Consider the following 19,895-nt stretch of genomic DNA (forward strand, 5'->3'; position numbering starts at 1 on the left):
ATTTAGGGAAATCTATCCAACCCAATTGATTAATTAATACATTAGATAAAGAAGTATGTGTCTTAATCTATCTTTGTAGTGTTAGTCTGCCTAATACCGCCTCGCTCGCCTTTATCAAATTTTCCATATATTGCAGGTGGTACAAATATGTGGGCTGTCACTCCAGAAGAGAGGAACAAGCATGACCAGCAGTTTGGCACACTCGCCCCTTCAATGGGTTATGTTTCAGGTGCATCCATATGTTCACTGTGCTTTCTTAGCTACATTGTCCTTCTCTATTCACTGGATTTATTGCCTCTTTACCTTCTTTCTGTAGGTGTACAGGCAAGGAAGTTTTTCCTTCAATCAGGGCTACCTGCGTCAGTTCTTGCTGAGATATGGTAAAAACATTTGTGGAACAACTACTTCCCACAAAATCTATTCTTGACTGACAATTTTGTTGCTCAATCTCAGGGCTCTTGCTGACCTGAACAAAGATGGGAAGATGGACAGGTTGGAGTTTTCCATTGCGATGAAGCTTGTAAAGCTCAAACTCCAGGGAACACCGCTTCCTTCTGCACTGCCAATCATCATGAAGCAGCCTCCTATGCCTGCTCACAATCCTGCCTATGGTACTGCCCATGCGTTAACACTTGAACTCTGAGCCAGTACACTTTTTCACTGCATGGGACCTATTCGGCTCAACACAGCTTTACTTACTATTGACACTTTTCCCAGCCTATATCATATGGTTGCTCATTGAACGAAGCCGTGATTGTTTCAACATTGTAACCTTTGAGAATGCATGGCTACAATTGTTAAAAAAATAAATACACAGGCTCTCGTGCAATAGCATTACAGTCTGCAGTCACGTATTGCTGCAACAGTCCATGTTCCTGTTGATGTTAGTGTCCTCTAAAATAACATTGATCTTTTACTGTGGCCACATGCAGAGAAGTTAATATTATATAGGTGACTGTTGATATGCCAGTACATCATGTTCTGATTGACCTGTTCAAGACTGAAAAGTTAAAAAGCAATTTAGGGCAACACGTGCTTTCAAGTAAGAGATGTACATACAAAAATTATAAAATAATTGAATAAAGCCTTTGAACGATTGTTGTCATGCACGTTGTCCACCATCTAAGTAATAGCTTTTAATGTGTGTATGCCTTAGGGATGGTGCCTAACATCTCCCTGATGTCTGGCACCAACCTTTCCAATTTAACACCTGTATCCATGGCAACCCCAGGACACACTTCTTTGCCACCAATGGCAGGCTTCAACATGGGACTTCTCCAGCCAATGGCCACTGGTACATGCTATTTATTTAATACAATTATTATTAGTGCTATATGAAATAAACACCTTTTGTGGTAAAATATGTTAGGCTCAATGTATTTGTAAAAAAAATGTTGCAAATGCACTTTTTATTTAATGTTATTAATGCCCCCAATTGTTCACCTATTGGATGGTGATGCATATGTATGGTTGCATCTGATTGGTCAAAGTTAGATAAAAGCATCCAATTCAACATGAAACATATTGTGCATCTTTGTAATATGGATATTGCACGCACAGGCCATTATTGTGATTATATTTCTTTAATATTGTGCAGACCTAATTAGTATCCATATAGTCATGCTACTAATAAAGTTTGCCATACAAAAAAAGTATTTGAGCACTCTTCTTCTTATTTTTTTCATAAAAAACACTATATGAAGTATGAACAAAGGTAAATACCCTTAATTCATGTAGTGTACATCCGTCTTCTTGCTGATGCATCTATAAATGAATGAAATGTATATTGATGTATTTTCAGGCCTTCCGCTATCTGCATCCTCCTATGGTTCTCCACTTTCATTAAGGTAGTGCACAAACACCCTGACATTTCAAATGCCCAAAGCAACAGCCCTTCACACTATCCGCCTCTTATCTAGTGTGGGGTGCTTGTAAATTATACTATACCTAATTTAATATTTCTCCGTCTGTAGACTGTAAGGACTGAGACCTCAGTATATTGGTGTGTATAGCCTGTATTTTTGTATTGTTTGTCCTTTGCAGCGCGGCTTTGCCACCCTCCTCAATGACTGGCCAAATGGCAGCAGGCCTCGGGGAGTGGGCCGTGCCACATGCCTCCAGACTGAAATATAGGCAGCAGTTCAACATCTTGGACAAGCAGATGACTGGATACCTCACTGGTGTGTGTGCTCACAGTGCACTTAGGTCATACAAAACCCAACTATGTGTGGCATGCAGGCGTGGATGTTATGAACAAAGGCTGAGTTCATAAATGGTCCCTCCCTTCTTTTTTCTTTTTTTGCAATTTAAATTGCGTCAAGCCTTGGCTGAATTGGCAAGTGTGTATGTGCTTGTGTGTGGCAGGCTTGTTGGACCGGGTTTTCCGAAATAGCCGTAATGTACTTAGACAATGAGCAATGAGCACACACCCACGCAGGCATGACTTTCATGATGGTCATCATAACTGTGTTTTAAAGTGTATCTCCATTAAGCAAATGCATGCCTTTATTGTAGTCTGCAGCGTGCCAGTTCTTGTACACGTTAGTTTTGTTTAGATGATGTTAAAATTGCCATTATGTAACATAACAGTACAGTACTTGAGAGCTCATCAGCCAGTGACTGCAAAGCAGCTTTTTTATATAGCACATTTCATACACAAGGCAACTCACTGTGCTTCACATGAAAAGAACAGTTGATGACATTCAGAAGCAAAGTAAACAAAACAAAACTTAAAACTACAAAAAAAAACATGCAAAGACAATATTTAAACACATTAACAAAAACATATAACACAAGTAAAGAAAACATATTTCTAAAATAACCAAAATGTAAAAAAAAAATTAAAGTTTTCAATCATCAGATCCTTTTATCTACTGTATATATAATATACAGAGAATGCAATCAACGACCGTGTGTTTTAAATTTTACTTTGCTTTTTCAGTCGTGCAATACAAGTGTAAAAAAAAAAATAGAATTAGTCAGGCATGCCTCACACATCTTTCCGCACATCTGTTGCATACTGCCATTCTCCCATATTGTCACCTGACTAAAGTAAGTAGGTTTTTGACAAAAACATTTTTTTTTTGCCTTAATCATCTCCTAATGATGCTGCCCATCTGTGCTAAATCCCCTACATTCTCAATTGAAAAGGCCATGCAATTCTGTCCCTCCAAATGAAATTAGTACTAAATCAGTATTGGGTTCAATACAAAAAAAATGAAAAACGAAAATGGGGGAAAAAACAACATTTTAGGCAGGGTGACTATGTTTAAAATAAAAATTCCATTTGTCTATAGGTCAGCAGGTGAGAGGTGCCATGGCAACCACAATGCTCAGTCAGACTCAGCTTGCCTCCATCTGGTGAGGACATAACCATGAATGTTTATAAGTGTACATTTTGTACGTAGTTATTAATAAATAGTGAATGCGTGTGTGTATAACTTTTCTACAGGAATTTGGCTGATGTGGACAAGGACGGCAAGCTCTCGGCCGAGGAATTCATCCTGGCCATGCATCTGGTAGATGTGGCCGCGAGCGGGCAACCGCTGTCGCGAACCCTGCCAACTGACCTGGTGCCACCCTCACAAAGGTAAGTGTAAAATAAGCCTAATTACTTAGCACATGACTGCATCAAAATGAGAGGTTAGTTGGTGTCTGAAATATCATCCTTTCTTCCAGGGCCGTTGCGAATGGGTCCAGTGCGTCTCACTACGCAGCTCTTATTGATCATTTTGATGTTGAACCCCCACAAAAAGCAGGAAGCTACAGTTGGGTTTTTTTCTTCCTTTTTCCTTTAGAATCTTAAAGAGTTTATTGAAGTTGCAAATTCAGTTTAATGTAAGTAACACTTATTGTTGTACCATTCAGTATCATTCGAGGACAAATTCAAAGCCAACATGGAGTTCGGTAATGCAGAGCTGGAGAAGAGACGATTGGCATTGCTGGAAGCGGAAAAAAAGGAGCAAGAGAGGCAAGCTCAAAAGGCACGAGAGGAGCAAGAGCGGCGGCAGAAGGAAGCTCGTGAAGCAGAGGAGAGGAGGCGGAAAGAGGAAGAGAGACGGCTGGAGCGCCAGAGAGAGTTGGAGAGGCAGAGAGAAGAAGAACGTCAGAGAGAAATTGAAAGAAAAGAGGTGAGGCTGTGTTGCAGCTCTCTCAACCCTTCACATATCAACAGTGGTTTCTGGCACATATTTTGCTCATAACAAATTATTACTGCAGCGTCACTGTGCTGTATAATGTGTTTGTTCACTACAGGCTGCACAGCGAGAGCTTGAGCGGCAAAGGAAGGAGGAATGGGAAAGGAGGAAACGAGGAGAGCTCCAAATAAAGAGGCAGCAGGAGCAGGATGACATTATCCAGCTCAAAGCTAAGAAGAGGAGTCTGGAGATGGAGTTGGAAGCTGTGGTTAGTGGTGAAGAGCTACTATGGAGGGTCAATTGCAAAAGCATTGCCAACCTTAGTGGAGGTGTCAGGTCGTTCTCTGTGTCTTAACACTGAAGGGTAACAAACAGCGACAGATTTCTGACCGTCTGCGGGACATTCAAAACAAGAAGAAGCTTCCCAAGACTGAGCTGGACCTTATCAATCAGAGGAAAGATGGGCGCCAACAGGACATCATAAACCTTCAGAAACAGATCGAGGTTAGTGGCTGTTTTGTTTCAAACTGTTTGTGATTCCTATTTTCTTTTGTGGCATCAAAACTATTTGCATTTACTCTTTGACAGGAGTCCCAGAGGAAATTGTCCCAATTGACTCCAGAACAAAAGAGGTTGACGGAGACACTCCAAAGCATGGCTGTGAATAACCTGTCCGGTTAGTGTTGGTGGGGCACTGCTTTGCTGAGATCATGAAATTATACTATTAAGTTTTTCGCAGTATTATTGTCTTAGCAAACTGACACGAAAAATGTCAGAAGAGCAACAAAAAGGAACACAGCAGTTAACACAAAGCAATGAAAACACAGTAGTAAAAGTTCAAATGCATTGTTTAGCCGTGCAATTTGCCATAATTATTTGCTTCATGAAGTTATTCTAAGCAGATTCTATAATATTTAGGCATTGTGGTGTCAGATTCAACGCAATTTACAACCATCATTTATTAGTGTACGAAAGGGAAATACAAGCTCATTATGCTGTCTCATCCTATGCTTGTAGTGTCCACCATCTCCAACCTGAAGCTCAGTGTTACCCAGAAGCGCGGTACATGCACAAAACTGAAAGATCAGTTGGAGGCCCTTGAGAGAGAAACTGCTGCCAAACTGGAAGAGCTGGACCGGTATAACAAAAGCATGCAGGTAGCATACAGCAACTTGACATGGCATCAGTTAAAACCCTGCAGTCACATGAAGCAGTGACTCACTATGACTGTGTGTATGGGTCACATAGCAATTTACCTAACGTAATTCCTCATGTAACGGCCAGGGGCATTTATTTACGCCACTGCATATGGGCAGACGGGGGATAGATAATGAGAGTGGAAGAGCATGTGTGTTAGCGAGGAAACCTTAATTTGTACAAATGCAAAATTCAAAGCATCTTTTTTTTCACACTTGGTGGTAAAAATAATGTACCGTGTGTTACAATATGTGTAAAGTTAAATTGGAGTTTGAAACAATATAAAAATGACTTATAAAGGACAACAACTGGGGTAGTCTAGGAAAAATATAAGTTGCATCGCTCAATGCAACATATACATGGACGCATGCTACTTGCTGAACGAGCATGTGTTTATTGGAATGCAAAATGCCAGGAAAGATGCCATTTCTACATATTCTAAGATCACTTTTAATACTTCTAAGGTAACCCGTTTATAGCATTGGTTATTTCTCCACACTTAAATTCACTTGAGAGACTCTTTATGTGCTTCAGCGCTGCTGTTTTGGTTATCAACCGACCTTAGTTGTTCCAGCAGTTAAGGCTTATATGTCTGCAAAAAGTAGCATCTATGACCTAAGATAATGTTACAGCCCGTGTTTTTTTTTAAACTAATGGAATAAGAGAGGCATCTATTTGAGGGAGAGTGTCTTATGTCCCTTTGAGTAGTCATGTAGAGATTTTGCTTATGACTAGCTACCTCTTTTTAACCTCATGTTGTCATATCATTTGCTACCGTCAACCATTTGCTTATTTCTTCTGCACCGTCTTCCTGTTACACATCTTTCTCATAACTATGCAGCATGTGGGCGCTAATGACGCTTTGCTTCAGGCGGTCGTTCGTCTCACTGCTGGCCTGCCTTCGTAATCTCTTCTACCTGCTGAAGGTTTTCATTCTCCTTGTTGTTCTCAATTTTGAATATCTTTTTATTGGCTGGTGTCATTGTCTATCACTCCCTTTGTTTAGCTTTGCCCTCCAAGCTTTTTTTTTTAACACTTATGCATTTGTCAAAATTTTGCTCCGCTCCTAACTCACTCAGGTTAGTCACGTCAACACTTGCTGTTTTCATGTCCATCAGGTACTGAGGGAGAGCCAGCTAAAGCAGCAGGCAGCACTTGAGAACCTGCGTAGTATGAAAGAGAACAAAAAGCAAGAGCTCATTAGGAGGAAGGAGGAGCATGAGGAAAGGAGGAAACAGGAAGAAGAGAGGAGGCGGCAGGAAGAAGAAGATCAAAGGTCTTTGGCACTTTCACACAAGTTAAATCCCATCAAACCTCACGTGATTCCTTGCATTAATGTTTTCATCTGTTTCGCAGGCTTATCAAGCTAGAAAAGGAACGTCAGTGGAAGGAGAAGTTGAGGAGGGATGAGGAGGAGCGCCAGAGGAGACTTCAGGAGGAACGCGAGGCCAAACAAAGGAAGGAGGAGGAGAAAGAAAGGCAAGCTCTCATCCAGGCAGCGAAGTTGGAGGCTGAACGAGAACTCAGGGCACAGGAGGAGGCGGAGCGGAAGCGTAGAGAAGGAGAGGAGAGGAAGAAAAGGGAGGAAGAGGAACGCCAAAGGCAAGCAGAGAGACGGATGCAGGAGGAAGAGAGAAGAAAACTGGAGGAGGAGAGGAGGCAGTTGGAGGCTGAGAGAAAGAAGCTGCAGGAGGATAAAAGGATGGAGGAAAAGAGAAGGATAGAAGAGGAGGAGCGACTGAAGCGAGAGGAGGAGAGGAGGAGGCTGGAGGAAGAACGTCAAAGGAAGCAAGAGCAGGAGGCAGAGGAGAGGAGGCGGCTTGAAGAGGAACGCAGACTGGAGAGGGAGCGAGTGGAGGAGGAAAGGCGGAGACAGAGGGCCTCCCATGCAGCCATCCGAGACTCTGAAGAAAGGAGGAGGTTTGAGGAGGAGGAAGAGAAACGGAAGCTTCAGCAGCAACAGGAGGAGGACTGGAGAAGGCGTGAGGAGGAAAGAAAAAGAGCAGAGTTGGATAGAAAGAGAAAGTTGGAAGAAGAAGAAAAGAAGAGAAGGGAGAATCAGTCAAGTGGAGGAGGCAAAATTGACATTCAAGAGAAGCTGAACTCTCTGCTTAGAGGACTGGAGGAGCGGAAAGGTAAGTAAAACCTCTGCCATCAATATACGATATGATATGTAAAGTTGTATGATGAATGGAAAGGAGCTTCTTTGTTTAATTCAAATTCCTCATGTGCAACCATAGGCCGGCAACCAAGGGTCATGCAACCCAGGAATTCGGTGGCTCTTACGCCCTTCAGGGCACTTTATCCTTTCACTGCGCGAAACCATGAAGAGCTCACTTTTAACGCAGATGAAATCATCGAGGTACGATTGCAAAATGCCTCACAAGGGCTGCCCACCAAGATCAGATCAATGATAAGCTTAACTATATAGAATTGGATAGCTGTATACAAACATTTAATTATTTTTTTCCTTTAGTCTGTGTATAATTGAATGAAACCCCTTCCTCCTAACTTCCAATCTTTCTGTCCTCCTCTGTCAGGTGGATGAGACTGTGGAGCCAGAGGAGGGTTGGTTGTATGGGAGCAGGCAGGGTCAGATGGGTTGGTTCCCAAAGAGTTACGTGGAGAGGGTGGGTCCGTCTGACTCGACAGCCCCTGCACCACCTCCAAAATTGCCCATCCAGTCGCAGCTCTCTAATGCTCTTGAAGCGGCAAAGGTAGCTGGGACTAAATCTGCCTTCACCCCAACACACTCTCCAAACCCCACCATATCAGGACAGGTAAGATTTTTTTGGTAATTTTTTTCTTAATTTCACTAGTACAGCGTACAGTTCAGTGAAATTCATAGAGTTGGCATTTTTGGGTTTTCTATGTCAAAAGTGGACTGGGATAGCAAGAAGGTATCATAACACACATGCCATAATAAAGAAACTAAGAGCTGCATTGTCCTTGGGATACTAAAACATCTTTGTTGAATTCATTACACTACTGTAAAAGCACACTATCAACACAGCTGACACATCTTGGCTTTTACCATTCCAAACCACACAATGTCAAGCCAGTCTGAACTGTACCACATTGAATACAGCTCTTTAGTGTCTAAACTTAGCTACATACTTCGGTATTTTCGTTATCAGCAGGTTGTAGGGAACCTGCTCGCCCAGGCCCTGTGCTCCTGGACTGCAAAGACAGACAACCATCTAAACTTCAATAAGGACGATGTGATTCAGGTGTTAGAACAGCAGGACAGCTGGTGGTTGGGAAATCTGAACGGAGAACAAGGCTGGTTCCCCAAGTCCTTTGTCACCCTTCTGGGAGAAGACAACAGTTCAGAGTATGTACCGGTATACAAATACGCAAAATAGTAACACGAGTCGTGCTTGCTTTCTAACATATTAAAAAAGTGATTTTTCTGAAAGCCTCAATAGCAAACAAGTCCCACAAATCATTGTTTGGGCTGACATAGACCCACCACTTACTCATAACCTTGGTAGCTCTTTACACAATAGATAAATTCAAGCCATAACAAAGTAAGTATATTTCAGCAGCTCTAGGACATAACATTAACAATACTCTGGATAATTTTCAGACACTCACTGAGATGCAAACACTGTTAATGAATTATTATAAAACTTCAGAGGGTATTTTGAATTTATTTTTGGGTCTTTGTGTTTACAGCATGAAGAACGCCACATCCAATGCCACAGACACGAGCAACAGTCAGCCATTTGAAGGTGAATTCATCTGCCTTGATTTTGGGGTTGTAAACAGTATGATTTCAATTTATTTCCTTATTTCAAATCACACCCAGGCCTCGATCATATGTGAATATAAATTGGAAATGTATCCAATACGTCTGCAGTATGAACGCTCATACATACACACTCGACCTATACTTCATCACAAGCCAAATAAGTGCTCTGTGTGAGTGGGGGGGGAAGAGTACTTGGGAGACGGACTGCTGACTTTTGTCCGTGAATCTGCAAAGTTATAATAGCAGTGTTGATTTAATCCATCCATTCATTATTTGAACCACTTCACCTCAATTTGGCAATGATGTGACGTCATCTTTAGTAGACGTCTCCATGGAATCAGATCGAGAAGTTGCCTCATATCCCCCAAATATTTCTACCTCCTCCCATCTCGCTTCTCTGTGGGTATGAGATCATAAGATGAGCCCCTACACAAGGCACCATTTTCAACCAGCCAGCCATGTTTTTTTCCAACAATGGAGTAAAAGTACAAATGGGGGTGGTGGGGATTGGCTGGTTCACATCACTCAATGTGTTTTGTGCGCATGCATATGTCATCATGGATGCGTTCTGTTCACGTCCGAAGCCATATTTGTTTTTGGAATGTGAACAAGTACATAAAAAGGTTGGATTTAACAAAAATATAATAAAAATCCTAATTCGGTATCACACCCTCCAGTGTGAACATAGCCTTAATGTACAATACTTAATTTGGACAGTCATATTTATGTCAATATTAACCCGTTTTCTTCAAGGTGTTATTGTCCATTATCGTGGTTACAACTTGATTGCTGGCTTCAAGCTTTCCCTCGCTTTTGCTTTCTAGAGTATACAGCGTTATACCCATATGAGTCATCGGATCCTTCAGATCTGACGTTTAGAGAGGGTAATGTGATCTTGGTGACCAAGAAAGATCAAGAGTGGTGGACCGGCACCATTGGCGACCGCTCTGGTGCCTTTCCCGGCACCTATGTCAAACCAAAAGAGGCTGATGTAAGGATTTTTCCACCACTACTCTAGTTTATGACACATACGTTATATGTATTATTAAAACATTTTCTTTGTGTTTCTCAGACAAGCACATCTGCCAAGAAGCCAGGTCAGTATCTTTACTCTTATTTTGATAGTACACTCTCTGTGCCCATCCCATAACATTACATCTCCTGTTTGTTTGTTTCTTTCTTTCTTTCTTTTTTGTCTTTTTTACCCTAAAAATTGCCCCTATTTTTGCTTGCACAGAGATTGGCAAAGTGACCAGAGCCCACATCTCCTCTGTACCTGGGCAGCTGAACCTGGAGAATGGTCAGCTCGTTGTCATCCTCGGCAAGGATGTGTCAGGCTGGCGGCTCGGAGAGCTGCAGGTCAGTAGTGCTCATGTAATCTACTTCTCGACAGTAGATGGCACCAAATGATTTCACAAGTATACTCGACATTGTCTATTTAGAGTCTGTCTCTTGTCTGCTGTAGGTTTTGATCGTTTTTCTTTGCATGTGTGCTTTGACAACAGGCCCGTGGTAAAAAGCGGCAGAAAGGGTGGTTTCCTTCCTCACATATCCAGATATTGGGGTCTAGTAGTGGCAAATCCACACCAGCAGTCCAGTCAGGTAAAATGCACACGCTTTCAAAGCTAAATGCAGTGGTTTCTCTTTTTTAGAATTATTATGCATGCTGGAATATGCCCTAGTCTATCACTAACATTGCTATGTCATGACTACAGTAATTATGTTTGAAAAACACTTACAGGTCTTAGATATAAAACAATTGGCGGCGGTAATGATGTTGGGCTCATTGACATTGTTCGTTTGTCAAGGAGTGTGCCAGGTGATCGCCTTATACGACTACGTAGCCGCCAACAAGGACGAGCTGAGCTTCTCAGCAAATCAGCTAATCACCGTCCTCGACAAGAACGACCCCGACTGGTGGAAGGGCGAGGTCAATGGGGCTACTGGGTTGTTCCCCACCAATTACATTAAGATGACCACGGGAGACGGTGACCCCAGTCACCAGTGTAAGTAATGCACTTCCACATGACCGCACCCTTGAATCATCATCGTCGTCGCCGTAGTATATAACGGTGACCCTTTCTCTCCATCTAAGCATATTTCAAGTGGCTTGTGGGAGCTGTTCTATCACCGTTGCACTTTGCATGCAATCTTCTTCTTGGTTTATGCTCCTTTGCGCAGCATTTTACAAACCAATGCGTTGATGTAGATAATTTGACATTGCCAGATGCAAATTGTTCAAAAATAGAGCCAAGTAAACATTAAACCAACTATGATATTTTATATTTAACACAGTGGAACCTTTGAATTACCACACAATCCGTTTCAGGAAAACGCAACCTCCGGTTTGTTCAAATTTCGAATGTTTTCACCGTAGGACATAAAGGAAATTGAAGTAATCAATTCCAGGTGCAAACTGTTGCCATCATAGAACCTTTGACAAACATGGATCAGTTCTTCAAAGTAAGACTTATTTTAGCCCTATATTTTTTTTTATCTGCAGTTATGAATCACTGACCAGCCAAGATAAACACAAGACTCTACATTATAATACGTTATGTGTCTGCTACTGTGTTCAACACACTTCTCCGCTCAAGGCAAAGCAGCACACTAGCTAACTTAATCATTTCAATGCCCAATTATCTGAAGTCAGCTGAAGATTTGCTGAGTTCCCATATTAATTTGTGCACGATGTTAGTCAAACTCTTAACAGCCAGCCCAGTACAACCTGGTGGGTTGGATTTTAGAGGTTTCACTATCTTATACATTATCTTATACCTAATATTCAAAACAGGACCCTTAGAGTCCCACCATGGGGAAACTCGCATTGATATGACAGCCCCAGGAACAATTCGGGGTTCATTATCTTCCTCAAGGATACTTTGACAGGTCTGGGGGAATCGAAATCTTCCTAATGCCGGATGGCCACTCCTCCCCTCCCCTTCCAACCATGCCGCCCAGCAACTCATGAGTTAAGGAGATTTTTTGTTGACGTTTTTTCTCACTGCATCAGTGCTTGTAGGGATTCTTATCCATCAAAACCGGAGTTCTCCTTGCTTGTTAGCTTTTAATCTCTGCTTTCCGTTCCAACTCTTCCTCTGTTGCTTCTTGCTGACTCACCTTTTCTTCTTTCCTCATGTCCCCACTTGTTGCCCTCCCACCCACTTGCCCTCTTTTCTCCTTCTAGGATGGTAAAACGAGATCCACCTCCTCTCCTCCTGACTTCAGAGAGACCCACTATTATTGCACACAGCTCTGATGGAGTAGTATTTGGGTGCCTGGACCGTCCCACCAAATCTACTGACTACTCTCGCTTAAGCACTGTAATGTTTTGGAGACTTCTACTAGCTCTGAGAGGCTCTTTGGGACTCTGATGCAATAAGCCTATGTGCCTTTTCAAAACAAATATGCAAAGAGGGAGAGGGAGAGACGGATAGTGGGTCTCTCTATTGTTTACGTTTTTGTCCCTCATGTGTTTTCCGCCCAATCTTCTACTTCTTGCTCAGCATCTCTTCTCTCTTTTTTGGGGGAGTCAACAATTTATCTCACAGGGATGCCTCCATACATGTTATCCAAACTTTTATCAGCCTTGCGTCAATTTTTTTTTTTTTTTTTTTTTTTATATAGTGCCTTCTTGATTGTCCTCACTGGGAGTGGAAGAATATGTTTGCTTGCAAGACCATAAGATTTATTTTTATTAACAGCATGCAAGCTTGAGGGAAAACCTATGTCTAGTGCGCTGCCATGCTGTGCTAATGCAAGAAAGGGGACTTTTCTGCTTAGATTTTATTTTATTTTTTCAGAATGATCTGGCTCAATGTATTGCAAGCTCTCCTCAGATTTAAGGATAAAAGAAAACAGGGTCAAATGCACTGATCGCAATGATGTGTATTTATTTTCTTTGGGTTCTGCCTTATAACATTAAAGCTTTGTTGAATTTCACACTTAAGTGTTAGTGTTATTATTCCTGTATACAGTATTCTTCAGGTGCGTACATACGTGTGTGTTTATGTGGGAACATGCATGCATGTTTGTGTGTGTGAGTGAGAGAGTGTATCACAAACAGAAATCTCGAACTGTTTCAGTAACCCACAACTGAATCGACTAGATAACACGGTTGATGGTCAAAGGACCATTTACAAACCATTTAGTTCTTAAACTATTTTTTTCCAAGGATTTTTGTCAGTTTCGAATATATCTAAAATTAGTGTCTGATCTAAACTCTTTTTTTCTCTCTCTCTCTATGGCTGTATAACAAAACCAATAACATTTTTGCTCCGAACATCCCACCATGAACTAAAATAATCCCTCTCCCTGTTTTGGTACAAACAGATTTATTTTGCGCATGGAAACATTTGTAATCTGTCACCAGCAACACGGAGATAAACAGCCGGAAGGTGAGAGAGACAAGACGACAGTGTTGTCTAGACTGACAAGTAATTTGTGTGAAGACAGGGACTAAGAAAATACTATTTTTATGCATTTATGTTATACATACTTCAGGTGATGACTTTAGAGAGCAGATTTAATTTTTTAAACCTCTGGGATGAGGTTACTAGTGACTGTGTGGTTAGGGAAGCAGAAAGAAGAACGATGAGTTTGGGCTGCACACAAATGTTAAATCATGCATCCGGTAAGTATACATGTGTTGTCTTCCTATTATTCCGAACAGAGAACCGACAGCTCAAAGTTGAGCCAGGTTACTTTTTTGTCTAAATGTCCATGAGGAGGCAGTGTATGCATTGTCAAATTGCTGCTGTGGTTCAGTAGATATGGTCAGTTATAGTGCCATTTTTGTTCAATTGTTTTTTCTTTTCTTTTTTTTCCATCCAAAATACCCCGTCTCGTGTGTGTTTTATGTTCTGTAGGGTGTGCAGACCTGACCAGCTTGGACTCGCTGAGCCCACTTGAGAAGAAGAGGCAAGGCTACATTCATGAGCTGCTACAGACTGAGGAAAGATATGTGGAGGACCTGCAGACAGTGCTCGAGGTGTGACAAAGCAAACCATGTTAACTAACTGCACGTCTGCATGGCAAATATCTGTTGTACTCTTTGTAGGTTTTCCATAAGCCTATGTCGGAATCCGGACGACTTAATGATGCAGAAATGAACATGATCTTTGCCAACTGGAAAGATCTGATTGCCTGCAACACTAAACTTCTCAGGTTAGTGCCACATCCACCAGAAGAGCTTTTTGAAATATTTCCAGTGTGCTTCAAACCTCACAATACGGATTCTTACCGTCTTTTTTCAGGGCGTTGTCTGCTCGAAAGAGAAGCGGCGGGGAGAACATGCCGGTGCAGATGGTGGGAGACATTCTGGTTGCTGAGCTGTCCCACATGCATCCGTACATCGACTTCTGCTCGTGTCAGATTAAAGGAGCCGCGCTGCTGCAGACTCGCACCGACAACGACCCTGACTTCAAGGTGTTCCTCAAGGTAGGAAGGGGCATCTTGAGGCCTACACTTTACTGAAAAGTTATTTTATGCATTTTTTGTGTAGACATCTTTAATGCACATATTTTTAGTGCCGTTTTAACACAATTAATAATAATAATAATAATAATAATTATTATTATTATTATAACCCTCTTCAAAGTGTCGTTATAGTATAAAAACAGAGTGTGAGGAAAAATCTGAACAATTTCATTCATGAATGAAATATGGAAAGGTTAAATCCAAAATAATTCAACCCCTGGGAAAATTTTGAGGTTGCTGTGATCCAGTGTAAAAGGTTGTTTCCTGAAATTTGTCCAATGAGATCAGGAAAAAATATATACATTTGTGCCATATGAAAACTTGAAATACTTTTTTCTTATCCCAATTGTATAGACACTTTAGAGGTGCATCCTAAAACTTCAAACTCATGCCGATTCACCTCATGCTATGTCATATTTCTACATTTATTTTTTTGTAATTTTGGTGATTAGTATAGCTCACAGCTAATAAACTTCACCAGCTCAAGAAATGATAAAATTATGTTAACCAATTAAAATATTTTTATACAGAAATTAAGTAATCATTTCACTTCTCCTGAGTTTTTATAATATCAAGTACACTTTTTAAATAATAATAACTAATATCAATGACCTTTATTATTAAAATATTTAAAAAAAAATCCAGATCAACCCGCAACTGTTTTTTTTTTTTTTTTTGCATACTCATTGAAAAGCATTTACAAAAAAAATATATTATATATTATATATATATATATACATTACAATACAGGGGGAATATTTAGGCCTTGGCATAGGTTTTCACTTGATGAACACTCATGTTTTTAAATGTAACCATTTGTGGCATTTCTTCTGTTTCTTATCTTTGCTGTCCTTTGTCAGAAAATTGGCTCAGACTACAGATGTAAAGGGATGCCACTGTCCAGCTTCCTCCTCAAACCCATGCAGAGGATCACACGCTACCCGCTGCACATCAAAAGTGTATGTATTCCCACATGCTACTTGTGCGCAGCGCTGTGTCCAATAAGAACAAAAGCAAAAGCATTCTCATTATTTGTGTCATCTTACACTAGATTTTGGAGTGCACTGCGGCTGGCCATGCTAACAGAGGTCCTCTAAAAGAAGCTCTGGAGAGGGCGGAGGAACTCTGTCAACAGGTGTGGAATTGTCATATATTAGTAATATACTGTACGGAATTGTACCACTAAGCAATTTGAGCGTCCATGAGACTTGCCTTTTGATCATTTTGACACTGGTCTCTTGTGCCAACCAGGTCAATGAAGGTGTGAGAGATACGGAGAACTCTGATAGGCTGGAGTGGGTTCAGAGTCATGTCCTGTGTGAAGGCGCAGCCGAGGTATTAAGTTCTCAAATGCAGTTGAGTTCATATGTACATCACCCACACCACTAAAAAAATAATAATCTAAAAAGCTTTTTGTTTCTTTCCACAGAATATTGTTTTTAACTCTATCACCAACTGTTTGGGCCCAAGAAAATTACTCCACAGTGGCAAGGTGACTGATGTTAAATAAACCCCTCCAATGTGACACAAACGTTCCAACTACTATTCTACCATGCTACGCTTTTTGGGCTGGATGTTAATTTGCTGTTATTTTTTTTTGCAAGATGTACAAAGCAAAGAGCAACAAGGAACTTTGGGTCTTCCTCTTCAACGACTTCCTGCTCTTGACTCAATCAGGGAAGCAATTCACCTTGTCTGGCATTGATAAACTGTTCAGCACCAAGAACGGGCAGCTCAAAATGTACAAGCCGGTAAGTTACACAATATTGTGCTCTCAGTCAGCCTGTCACAGTTGTATTATTATTCTTTCTAGTTTGCATTGATATCTGTGGGCCGTGTTTTCCTGCAGCCTGTTATGCTCAATGAAGTTCTAGTGAAACTGCCGGATCCTTCCGGTGACGAACCCGTCTTCCACATCTTGCACATCAACACGATTTACATACTGAGGACGGACAACATCAATGAGCGGTAGATATGCGCACAAAGAACAGCATGCTGTGCAAAAAGACATGAAATATCGAACATGTGCATTCAAAATCTTAAATGACGGTTAGTGTGCATTTTAGGCTTATCCTGAACTTTGACCCAAAAGCTGTATATCACAAACTTTTTGTGAAGTAGCGTATGCGTCAGGCAGTCTTAATGTTTGCTGTGATCCTTTGTGTTTGCAGGACAGCCTGGGTTCAGAAGATCAAGGCAGCATCTGAAGAATACATCGAGACGGAGAAGAAGAAGCGGGACAGGGCCTACCAATGTAAGCGTGTCACACTCGCATCTGCATTACAGCTAATGTGACACACCCTGCAGATGAATGACTCTGTGCCGGTCCTTTTAGTTCGCTCCATGAAGGGAAAAGGAATCGGCCGGCTCCTCGTCACAATTTTGGAAGCCACAGAGCTGAAGGCAGTCCGGTCCAATGGTGAGTGTGAACACACTTGCACAACAGGCTGGCTTTTGAATATTGCATAATTGCTTTAGTGAGTGTGTGTGTCAGTGTGATGATACATTTTAGAGGCTTTCCTTCCCGTTCTCTCCCCGCTGCAGGTAAAATGAATCCGTACTGTGAGGTGACCATGGGAGCTCAGGTGTTCACGTCCCGAACGATCAACGACACAGTGTACCCCAAGTGGAACTTCAACTGTCAGTTCCAAATCAAGGATGTCTACCAAGATGTCCTCAGCATCACTATATTTGAGAGGGACCTGCTTGCTCCTGATGGTCAGTAACCTTATTCATCGCCCTGCCTCTTTGTGTGCTTCGCATAACATGTAGCATATCTTCTTGTCCATTAAAATCCACACAATATCACAGAAATCTTTTTGTTTTTAGTATGTTTAACTGTATACTTACTGTAATGCCCACACATGTGCGAAAGGAGAGCCACAGTTGCCAATTCACTTTTCGAAGTCATATAATGAGCACACAGTTCATGTGCAGACTCGCTGACTTTGCACCCAACCCAACCAGGGCCCGCCTTTTAAAGACACACATCCAACACACAGACAGTAAAATATGTACTCTATTTTCTATTAAATTTTATGCTTTCATTTTTGTGTGGGTTCAAATGCATTCACAATGACGTTAAATTGTTTTTGCAGCGTGTGCGAGGGGCGTAAAAATTGTAAACCATGTTTGTTTGTTTTCTATCGTGGATATTTTTTTTTTACTATATGGGTCTTGTAGCATAACATCTTCCACACAAAAAAAAAAATTGTGTTCACCGCATGATGAGTAAGTATTCATATTGTTCCAGTAATTTATTTTCTCTTTTAAGAATTCCTGGGACGAACGGAGGTTCCCGTGGCGACCATAAAGAAAGAGCTGGAGAGTAAGGGCGCCGTAACGAGACGTCTTCTGCTGCATGAGGTACCCACCGGGGAAGTGTGGGTTCGCCTCGACCTGCAGCTCTTTAATGGCAAATAGCTCAAGCAAGGGCTGCCATTGCCACGGGATAATTCTCCTTCCATTTAGCATGTCTTCTTAATATTGTGATGAAAGAAGGCAGAAAATCTGTCTGACGTTACCCCAATCTTCCAGAAGGGCTATAAGTATTTTGTTTTGTATTGGATGAAAAAGGGAATATTGATGGATCCTGAATGAAGCTACTATAACTCTCAGGGCCAAGTCCACTAAACAAGTTGTAGTTGGAACAGTCTGACTGATGGCTTTGCTGACATGCTGTCTCTCCACCATTCTGACATGAAAACCTTGTCAAAGTAGCACTGGCTTGAACACACTCCACTGTTGTATATAGAAGATCTCAGGATATGTCCTTCTGGGTCCAATCACTGTAAAGGACTGAATGTTCCGTCTCCTCTGTGTCTGCGCTCTTGTTTTCATGATTGGCTCAGTCCTTGTTGTCCCATCTTTTTTTTTTGTGTGTGTGGACCCAAGAAAAATGCTAGGATGAGCTATTTTCAACCTGTGAAACTGTGTGTGCGCGATGTCACAATCAGTTTGTATGTAACAAAATTTATATTTTGTTGATAACACAGCATAGAAGACACGCTGCTCTTATATACTGTGGTTTTGTCAGGCCATTTTCTTTTCATGCAATTTAGTAGGAGTAAAGTCACAGCATTTTTTTTTTTAAAGGGGTTTTGACTAATTGAACAGTGTTCAAAACTGTGTGTAACCATTTAAAGGCCTTATTTTTTTATTTGTCTGGGACATTTGGGAATTAGGTTTGTTTGGTGATTCCTCTGTATATTTTATTTTTAATAACACCCGCCTGTCTCAAAGTCCCTTGCAAACATCTTTTAGATTCAAACTGAAACCAAGGAAGCGGCTGTGCAATAATAATAATATAATAATTCTCTTTCATGTTATGTTAGAAGGGAATCCTGTTCATGTTCACTTACAGCGAGTGAAAAGTTTCCACTTTTATCAGACAAATTTATTGTGTGACTTTCTTTTCTTCCATCCCACCTCAGATTTGAATGTCACCCCACCCTCAGCGAGGGCCTGCCGTTCTACATCTTAATTACAATTTGTATTTATTTCTTAATTTATGTGTGGGACTACCCAAAGATATCATGCGGCCCTTGTCATTTTGCGTAATCATGTTTTGGATTGTTTTTAGGGTTGTTGTTACCTTTTTCTGTCGTTGTTGAGTTTTGCTTTAAGTCGGCTCACTTACTGTAATACCGCTTGCTTGTTAGGGTCAATCAGGTTGTTTTTATTTCTTTTATTAACTTCATTGATTTGAATTGTCTTCTTTTTTTACACACAGACTGCCAAAGTGCTCTGAATAGACTTGTGAAACATGTTTGTTTGGTTGTACTTCGATTTTTGCAACCATCTGTCTGTTGACCTGCTGTTTGTACTCAATCAGCGGTTCCTGATTTGAATTAAAGGTATTAAAAGTGGCTAGACTTCCACATTATTTGAAAGGCACCCCATAGTAAGGAATTCCAAGTTTGAATTTTCACTGATGGGTTATCTGAAATCTGGTATATTCATCCATCCATTTTATTTGATTGTCTATGCCTCTTGTTCTCATTACCATTGTGAGGAACATATAAAGGCAATAATTCATGCCATCACTGAGTGGGAATAATTTTAAATAAATGTTTTATTTTGAATCCATTTTATCAAGGGCAGACAGGGAAGGAGTTTTGGAGTACAGTGCACAAATAGACCTCATTAAGTCCTTCTTCACCCTCCACTTGTTTCGGGTGCACGGGAGCAACAGCGATTGCGTAACCACACTGACAGTGGCTGCGAGAGAGGCTGACAAACACATACACATGCTCACAGCTGTGCAACACAACAGCTGGAATCAACCTTCTGTGCCGCCCAGTGGGGGGGGGGGGGGGGGGTCTTTAATA

General features: G+C 41.2%; 1 protein-coding gene across 5 annotated transcripts in view; it reads left to right on the forward strand.

Moving 5' to 3' along the window:
• Positions 1-19,433, forward strand: part of itsn2b (intersectin 2b) — a 27,844-nt gene extending 8,411 nt beyond the window's left edge. For 2 of the 5 annotated variants that reach the window (XM_086070505.1, XM_086070504.1), the window contains exons 3-40: positions 137-229; positions 317-380; positions 454-611; positions 1,157-1,294; positions 1,802-1,847; positions 2,044-2,180; positions 3,297-3,360; positions 3,452-3,589; positions 3,679-3,767; positions 3,868-4,130; positions 4,255-4,404; positions 4,500-4,640; positions 4,725-4,812; positions 5,154-5,293; positions 6,452-6,609; positions 6,690-7,468; positions 7,574-7,695; positions 7,874-8,113; positions 8,471-8,667; positions 9,012-9,067; positions 9,912-10,078; positions 10,160-10,184; positions 10,325-10,446; positions 10,593-10,689; positions 10,896-11,093; positions 13,956-14,077; positions 14,147-14,253; positions 14,343-14,526; positions 15,426-15,524; positions 15,617-15,700; positions 15,817-15,900; positions 15,995-16,057; positions 16,170-16,316; positions 16,415-16,533; positions 16,737-16,819; positions 16,901-16,984; positions 17,110-17,283; positions 17,840-19,433. In XM_086070505.1, coding sequence (XP_085926631.1) covers positions 137-229; positions 317-380; positions 454-611; positions 1,157-1,294; positions 1,802-1,847; positions 2,044-2,180; positions 3,297-3,360; positions 3,452-3,589; positions 3,679-3,767; positions 3,868-4,130; positions 4,255-4,404; positions 4,500-4,640; positions 4,725-4,812; positions 5,154-5,293; positions 6,452-6,609; positions 6,690-7,468; positions 7,574-7,695; positions 7,874-8,113; positions 8,471-8,667; positions 9,012-9,067; positions 9,912-10,078; positions 10,160-10,184; positions 10,325-10,446; positions 10,593-10,689; positions 10,896-11,093; positions 13,956-14,077; positions 14,147-14,253; positions 14,343-14,526; positions 15,426-15,524; positions 15,617-15,700; positions 15,817-15,900; positions 15,995-16,057; positions 16,170-16,316; positions 16,415-16,533; positions 16,737-16,819; positions 16,901-16,984; positions 17,110-17,283; positions 17,840-17,988 — 5,369 coding nt within the window. In that variant the 3' untranslated portion in view covers positions 17,989-19,433. The remainder of the gene's footprint in view (positions 1-136; positions 230-316; positions 381-453; positions 612-1,156; positions 1,295-1,801; positions 1,848-2,043; positions 2,181-3,296; positions 3,361-3,451; positions 3,590-3,678; positions 3,768-3,867; positions 4,131-4,254; positions 4,405-4,499; positions 4,641-4,724; positions 4,813-5,153; positions 5,294-6,451; positions 6,610-6,689; positions 7,469-7,573; positions 7,696-7,873; positions 8,114-8,470; positions 8,668-9,011; positions 9,068-9,911; positions 10,079-10,159; positions 10,185-10,324; positions 10,447-10,592; positions 10,690-10,895; positions 11,094-13,955; positions 14,078-14,146; positions 14,254-14,342; positions 14,527-15,425; positions 15,525-15,616; positions 15,701-15,816; positions 15,901-15,994; positions 16,058-16,169; positions 16,317-16,414; positions 16,534-16,736; positions 16,820-16,900; positions 16,985-17,109; positions 17,284-17,839) is intronic. The other 3 variants (XM_086070506.1, XM_086070507.1, XM_086070508.1) reach the window with 3 other exon arrangements.
• Positions 19,434-19,895: the final 462 nt, after the last annotated feature.

Source organism: Leptonotus elevatus, chromosome 3 (genome assembly GCF_054856555.1).
Source record: "Leptonotus elevatus isolate MCC_2025b chromosome 3, RoL_Lele_1.0, whole genome shotgun sequence".
Taxonomy (NCBI): Eukaryota; Metazoa; Chordata; class Actinopteri; order Syngnathiformes; family Syngnathidae; genus Leptonotus; species Leptonotus elevatus.